This window comes from Limanda limanda, chromosome 10 (assembly GCF_963576545.1).
Source record: "Limanda limanda chromosome 10, fLimLim1.1, whole genome shotgun sequence".
Taxonomy (NCBI): domain Eukaryota; kingdom Metazoa; phylum Chordata; class Actinopteri; order Pleuronectiformes; family Pleuronectidae; genus Limanda; species Limanda limanda.
Window position 1 is genome coordinate 8,134,850 of NC_083645.1, and position 6,841 is coordinate 8,141,690.

Genomic DNA, 6,841 nt, shown 5'->3' on the forward strand with positions numbered 1-6,841 from the left:
GAGCACTTTTATGGTAGAAAAGTTTCAAGCCTTTATTTACAAAATAATCCGAAAACAATCCCGTTATATTGCATATTCTTCTTTTTACTCCTTTGCAGTGTGAGATGTGCTGCAGAGAGAAAGATAAGTGTCCCAGTTGTTTCGACGCTGAGGCGGGTTAATAAGTCGTGAACCTACAACTTCAACACACCTATATGGAAGTTCAGGATACTATTAAACAACACAGCATTTATTCAAACGTTTTAGTACATGCGACGGGTCTAAGAAGCATGAATCTGGAAAGCAACAAGAACAAAATTCAAAGGCCAGAACTACAAGTGAAATGAACCGCACTGGAGAGAAACGTTAAAAACAAATGTTAGTTTTCCTCCCAATGAGTAAAAGTTATAGTTTTACTTCATTTATTACAACACTAAAACTCTACAAATCCTTAACCTTAATTAAAAATGAAATCTTACTCTCAGCAGAGTAGTTCAGAGAAGCCTCAGCATGTTGGCTGTTTTTCTTTTAATGCCTTTTCATCATTTTTATAGATCTGGTCGAGAAGCAATTTCCTCCATGTTCATATGTGCTTGTGTCAATGAGGGTGTTTACATGCACAAATAAAAAACCTCAACATTCCCCTCAATCAAAACCCACCGTATGCATCTTGTTACATATATTAATATAGAACTATTCTGAGCATTTTCGTGAAAACAACTGAAAAACAGCAACAACAGAGGAAACTTGTTTCAGCACAATACACCAGCTTGAGACGTCTCCCAGTAGGATAAGAGCTTGTCATCAATATTATCAACAAATGAAAAAGATCATAATAACTACTCATGTGCACGTAAACACACTCACAGAGAAGAACTCCCTTTCTCATCAACAGAGAAGAAGCGCAGTGACGTGTTGTGTTCAGTGTCAGAAAACTAGCGCAATAAATTAAAACTTTTAAAAGATAAGAGTGCAGCTACTATTAAGGCTGAGCATGGTGAGAACCATTGTTATGATGGTAAAGATTCACATGTTCATTATGTAAAACGGGAACACAGACAAGGCAACAAAGAGGAGAGAGACATCGGAAACATTTTCAGCTTTCCATATAAAATCAGGTTAGAGCTTTTAAAGTGCAAAATATTTCTACAGAACATTTCAGGAAAACTAAAATCCCATCTCTTCAAGCATATCAGATGTGACTAAACCAAAACTCACACACACACGCACAGCAGCACGTGGTGTGGGCAGCTGTGACTTTTGGCTTTTGACCATCATAATCTAAGATGAGCAGAACCTATGAGAAACAGCTCACTAAAAGATGTATATATGTTTTGTGATCTTCCATTTCTATCATATTCAGAGTGATGTCACGACTGCTGCTTGTTAGCCTCCTCTTCGTAAGCATTTCCTGTTCCGTTCTGGACGTAGGCGGAGCCTGAGCCAAGCCCGTACAAGTGACCACAGTACTTTGCATCGTCAATATGATCCTCAAAGAACATCTGTAGAAAACAATGTTAGAAGAACGTGATACTGAGAACAGAAACATATGATACTAATAAATGAATCACAGTATTTACAAATAATAAGAATTACAAAGAGATCTCTTACTTGGTGCGTGCAGCGTTATTTGCCACATGCTCACACTACTGTGCGCTCACACTATCGTGGGCTACCACCTGTTTGCGCTGTAGATTATAACATTTTAACCATTACACAATCAGACCAAACTCTTGACTCCGACGAGTGTGTAAAGTTTCAGTGTATAAAAAGTGGAAAAATAACATAACTACAATCTACAATTCTATAAAATTTCGAGATTAGACAGAGAGAGTGACCAGGGAGCTTCTTACCGCTGCCAAAGAGGATATGTTTTTGTTTGTCATATCTTTTTCTGCCTAGTAGTCAGAAGATTACTCAAAAACTTCTTGTTGGATTACCAAGAAACTTTCAGGAAAGAACACATTCACATTCTTTAACACAGTGAGAACAAATCAGACATGTTTAGGGGACTGTTGGAGCCTCATCAGAGGTCTATACTCTACTGAGTGCCATTCCAGTTCTGACATGAGACCACAATGTCGTCATATTAATGTAAAGGAGTTCATGTACCCACCTCCCTCATCTTGAAGAAGGCCATGCCTGTCAGTAACGAGTCGGAGCCGGCCTGATGCTGTGGTCCGATCCTCTCCAGCTCCAGCTGTTCAGCTACTTCCTGAAGTCCCCCCTGAAAACGAAAAAACACAGCCACTTACTCACAAGATGTACATTTGAAGTCAAAGGAAAAGCTGAGGGCCACACTCGAGCTTTGTATTAATAAAACTACTGTAATTTCTATCAAAGTACCTTCAGGTTTTTACAGCTCTTCATGAGGTACTTCACATCATAAATGACTGGGAAGTACAAGCGAAGAATCTCGAAAAAGTCCACCTCCTCCTCCGGCAGGTTCGCGTTGGAAAGAAACTTGATCAGGTAGCCAAAGTCATAGCCGCTGCAACACACAACACCACATGCACACAATTTAACAACTTGTTACAAGCACACACAGCAGAGGGATTCAAGAGGTTTTTCCGTCTAACAAAGATAATAAAGGACAGATTTAGACACATGGAAGGCCAAATAACTATGCAAAGATCAGATATCACTTTTACTACAACTAGTATCAACAGTGGCTTAAAGAGAGTTAATCCACAACAGAGGGATTTTCCAAAAAGATCAACACTGAATTCACAATTAGGACAAATTAAATAAATACAGTTTCAAGAAGAAAACCAAGAAGATAAACAACAATGACATTAGAGCCTGTTTGGTAAAGTTTGTTCTAAATACCTGAACAAGATGACAGTGATGTTTGAAACCTAAGCTTTGTTTAATATCCAGAGCCTGGTTATCTTTAGCCTCAATTTGCCATGGGGACACAGTGGGAAACTGAGTGCGAAATGAAGATGTTAAGCAGCAGATTGTAATACTGGTAATTGAACAGCAATTTTAACAGTAAATTCATCTTATGTTATTCTCTTAATTGTGGCAAAACAATCACATTTCTGCGTAACATCTTAGCTCTTATTACGACAAAGCGAAAAAAAAACCTCTTCTTTTGTGCGGCTGCTGACAGTGCAGCTTCTAGAGTTCACATGTTGCAGTCTAGATACAAAAACAAATTCATTGCCAAAGCAGAATACCTGTGAAAAGACAGCCACCTGACCCCATCACAGAGCACCACCCCCGACGTCATCAGCAGCTCTGCAAAGTAGAGCGTCTCGATGCCTTCATCCTCGTGCTTCTTGAACTGAATCCCTGAAGTGGTCAGGAGCTCGATGGAGTCCTGTGCATACATGTCCTCTCTGAGGAGACACAACACGCATCACACAGTTACTCTTCATATTATAAACCACACAAGATAAAAATGGAAAGGCAGGTGAAAGCTTAAAATGCTGGCTTGTGTTTTGTTAGTGTAAAAAAAGCTGAAATACTTCTGTACTCTAGCAAATTCTAGTTTCCTACTTGACTCTACAGAGGCAGAATATTGCACTTGAAGCTAATTTTGACAAAATCAAAAGTTTAAATTCTGGATATGTTTGACCGCAACATCAGAAGTGGCCGCGACAGGAAACTCATCTTACGTGAGGTTAAACTTAAAATTGAACTGCCACGTTGATGTCCCTGGAGGATATTCCCCTTCTTCGTTCGTAAACGTGAGGCCCAGCTGGATTATCTTGAGCAAATCCACATTGCAGCGCAGTAGCTGGTACTGATAGTCAGCGTTGCTCCGGAACTCTCCGATTGGTCTGGCTACTACACCGGGAAACTCTGTGTCCTGCAAAAAGACAGTTTATTATGCACAGCGGAGTAAAATAGAACAGCACTGGAGCTACAACCGAGGTCCAGCAGTCCCCTTAGAGTCAATCAAGCTGAGCAAATTGCACACACTCAAAGAAATCAGTCCCCTAGACATGCCTGATTCTTTTAAAATGAAATCAAATTCCTGCACCAACATTTAATGGCATCTTCCATAAACCATACTTCATCCTTCAACTGAGCCTTTTGTTATTTAATTTATCCCGTAGTTGCTTACAAACAAACAAACCAACAAACAAATGACAGGGGGGAAAACATGAACTCCTGGACTCTGGTAAAAAAAAAATCCTGATACCGATATCAGCCAATACTAGCTCCTCATAATATATGTCGTAACCGTGGATTGATAGGTTTGTTGGCTGTTTGGCCAGTGTGCAGTAGAGTGGATAAGGATTGCTCTGTGTTTGATTGTCTCTGTTCTCATGTCACTGAGCAGGAGACCTATAATGTAAATTAGCTAGTAGCCATATTTGGTACAAAGTATATCAATTGATATACTTCACCCTGCACCTGTTACTGCATCATAATCTGTAAACATGATCAGTGCATCATATCACATTTCTTCTCTGCGCAGTGATATTGAAGGAGACAACTCTCGGTGCTATGCCACTACAAAATCCGTGAGAACGATATATTGAATAGGTCCATCGACAATGGACGAAAATGTATCAAACAGCGTTGTGTCTACGGGTTCTCTCACCATAGCGATGTAGTTGTATTGTCGGATGACATGTCTGATCCTCTTTAGCTCCTCCTCCAGGTTGTTGGCCCAAACCTCACATATTCTTTGGCTGTGATCCACAGTAGCTGCGGGCATAGTGCCACTTCACCATGCAAAGAGAAAAAGATAGACGGTCAGTTTATAGACTGATCCCTGTACGTGTTGACCTGAATTGACCAAATGTGGCAGCCATTGAACACATGATCTCCAGATACACAGCAACTGGTCAACAATATATACATAACCTTATAATAAGAACTGCAGGAAACAACATGCTGAGGGTAGTGAAGAGGACAAATGAGTCTCTGAGCCTATATCCTTACTGCTGTGACACTTTTATATAGTGCTAAAGGAACTATTCACATTAGCAGAGAGACAGACAGAGAGAAAGGGAGAGAGAGAGAGAGAGAGAGAGAGAGAGAGAGAGAGAGAGAGAGAGAGACATCAAAGGGGAGAGACAGACAGAGGCATACAGGCACACAGAGAGAGAGACAGACAGACAGAAAGACAGAGAGAGACACACACAGAGAGAGCGATAAGCAGACAGATAGAGAGACAGAAGCAGACAAACAGAAAGACAGAGAGAGATAAGCAGACAAACAGAGAGAAGCAGACAGACAGAAAGAGATAACCAGTCAAACAGAGAGAAGCAGAGACAGACAGAGAGACAGAAGCAGACAGACAGAAAGAGATGAGCAGACAAACAGAGAGACGCAGACAGACAGAAAGACAGAGGAAGAGAAGCAGAGACAGAAAGACAGAGAGAGATAAGCAGACAAAAAGAGAGAAGCAGACAGACAGAAAGACAGAGAGAGACACACAGAGATAGAGTTAAGCAGACAGACAGAAAGACAGAGGGAGAGAAGCAGACAGACAGATAGACAGACAGAGACAGAGAGAGAGAAGCAGACAGACAGAAAGACAGAGAGAGAAGCAGACAGACAGATAGACAGACAGAGACAGAGAGAGAGAAGCAGACAGACAGAAAGACAGAGAGAGAAGCAGACAAACAGAGAGACAGACAGAGAGAGAGAGAGAAGCAGACAAACAGAGAGACCGACAGACAGGCCCCTTCCCCTCCAGCTGTTAGCAGTTAGCAGCTAGCATGCTACAGGCTGAGCGCTGCTGAACCTGAGCCGGGCAGTGAGGCTCTCAGGTCGGCGGCTGGCTTCACCCTCAGCAGCACTTCTCCAGCGGACCGGCGGCTCGACACATGGAGAAGAGTGTGTGCAACACGTGAAAGACACGACTAGCAGCACCCACACACACTGTCACTCACACATACACATATATACACACAGGTATTATGTGTGTGTGTGTGTGTGTGTGTGTGTGTGCAGTGGGCTCCACTTCGCTCCAGCAGAGCTCCAGCAGCCTGGATCACTTACCGTTCCCCCGCCCGGCGGCTGTGTGTGTAAAGCGTGTGCTATCTGGAGACTCGTACTTTGTGCTACGTTACTGTGTCGGGGCTGTTCCGCTAACTTTTAAATAGTTTATGTGGAGTATTGTATCGATGTCAACCCCCGGCTGCCATCATAGCCGAGCCTACAACCCTGCGTCAGCACGTAGAGGACCGACGTGATGCGCGGGTGTGTGCGCTTCCACGTGAGTGTATCAGCAAGGATGAGGGACGTTCACTTGAAAATCATTTCGATGTTAATATGTTTATTTATATGATTCCAATATTAAATCCACTTTTTCATTTACTGAAATTGAACTCATACAATTTGGAATGCTTCCATAAAGCATTTTAAACTTTATCAAATGAATACATACAATTGGGTATTTAAATTGAGAGCATAAAGACAGGGTTTGGGAAAATAATAATTTAATCAAATCGAAACAAATGTCTTAAAAACACCTACATTTTTCTAGCATATTTGACCATGCAAAAGTTATCTGAACGGGTTCTAACTTTAAAAAGCACAATCTTTCTATGAGAACATATGCAGTTTAATTACAGATTAACCACTTGTGTGTTTATCCCTTATCTTTCACTTAATTTCTTCTTTTTCTTCTTGTGTGTATTGTATTATATACACTGCATATTCCTATGGTTTTATATTGCTCAGTCTTGTTGATTTTGGTTTATGTAACCAAACTCAAATTATTCAGTAGATCAGCAGTTTCAAGTTTCTCTTAATTTAAAATGTTCCCCTTAATTACCTAATTGAAGGCTAGAGGTCAGAACAGCTGGGCAGATGTTCATCAACAGCAGAGATTGAACCTGTAGTGAGGGACAGCTTCTGTTGCTACTGACTACACCTGACTGATAACACCAGA

At 41.2% G+C, this 6,841-nt stretch overlaps 1 protein-coding gene across 3 annotated transcripts; it reads right to left on the minus strand.

Moving 5' to 3' along the window:
- Positions 1-6: 6 nt before the first annotated feature.
- Positions 7-6,091, minus strand: cnot7 (CCR4-NOT transcription complex, subunit 7). 3 transcript variants are annotated; one of them, XM_061079478.1, is made up of 7 exons: positions 5,947-6,091; positions 4,538-4,661; positions 3,603-3,796; positions 3,162-3,323; positions 2,326-2,470; positions 2,096-2,206; positions 7-1,481 (listed from the first exon to the last, which is right to left on the minus strand). In XM_061079478.1, exons 2-7 carry the CDS (start codon positions 4,652-4,654, stop codon positions 1,350-1,352), a joined length of 861 nt encoding a protein of 286 aa, XP_060935461.1. In that variant the 5' UTR covers positions 4,655-4,661; positions 5,947-6,091; the 3' UTR covers positions 7-1,349. The 3 variants fall into 3 exon arrangements, with proteins under 3 accessions (XP_060935461.1, XP_060935460.1, XP_060935462.1); XM_061079477.1 differs by lacking the exon at positions 5,947-6,091 and adding an exon at positions 4,804-4,965; XM_061079479.1 differs by lacking the exon at positions 5,947-6,091 and having other exon boundaries at positions 4,538-4,793.
- Between the last annotated feature and the right edge of the window lie 750 nt (positions 6,092-6,841).

What these genes read in the sequence shown, in the direction of transcription:
- cnot7 (XM_061079477.1), bottom strand. Translation starts at nt 4,832, where the DNA reads ATGTTGTTTCCTGCAGTTCTTATTATAAG. An exon ending in CCTGCAGTTCTTATTATAAG is followed by an intron (nt 4,662 to 4,803) that starts GTTATGTATATA and finishes TGCATGGTGAAG; the next exon opens with TGGCACTATGCCCGCAGCTA. An exon ending in AGAGCTGTAAAAACCTGAAG is followed by an intron (nt 2,207 to 2,325) that starts GTACTTTGATAG and finishes TTTCGTTTTCAG; the next exon opens with GGGGGACTTCAGGAAGTAGC.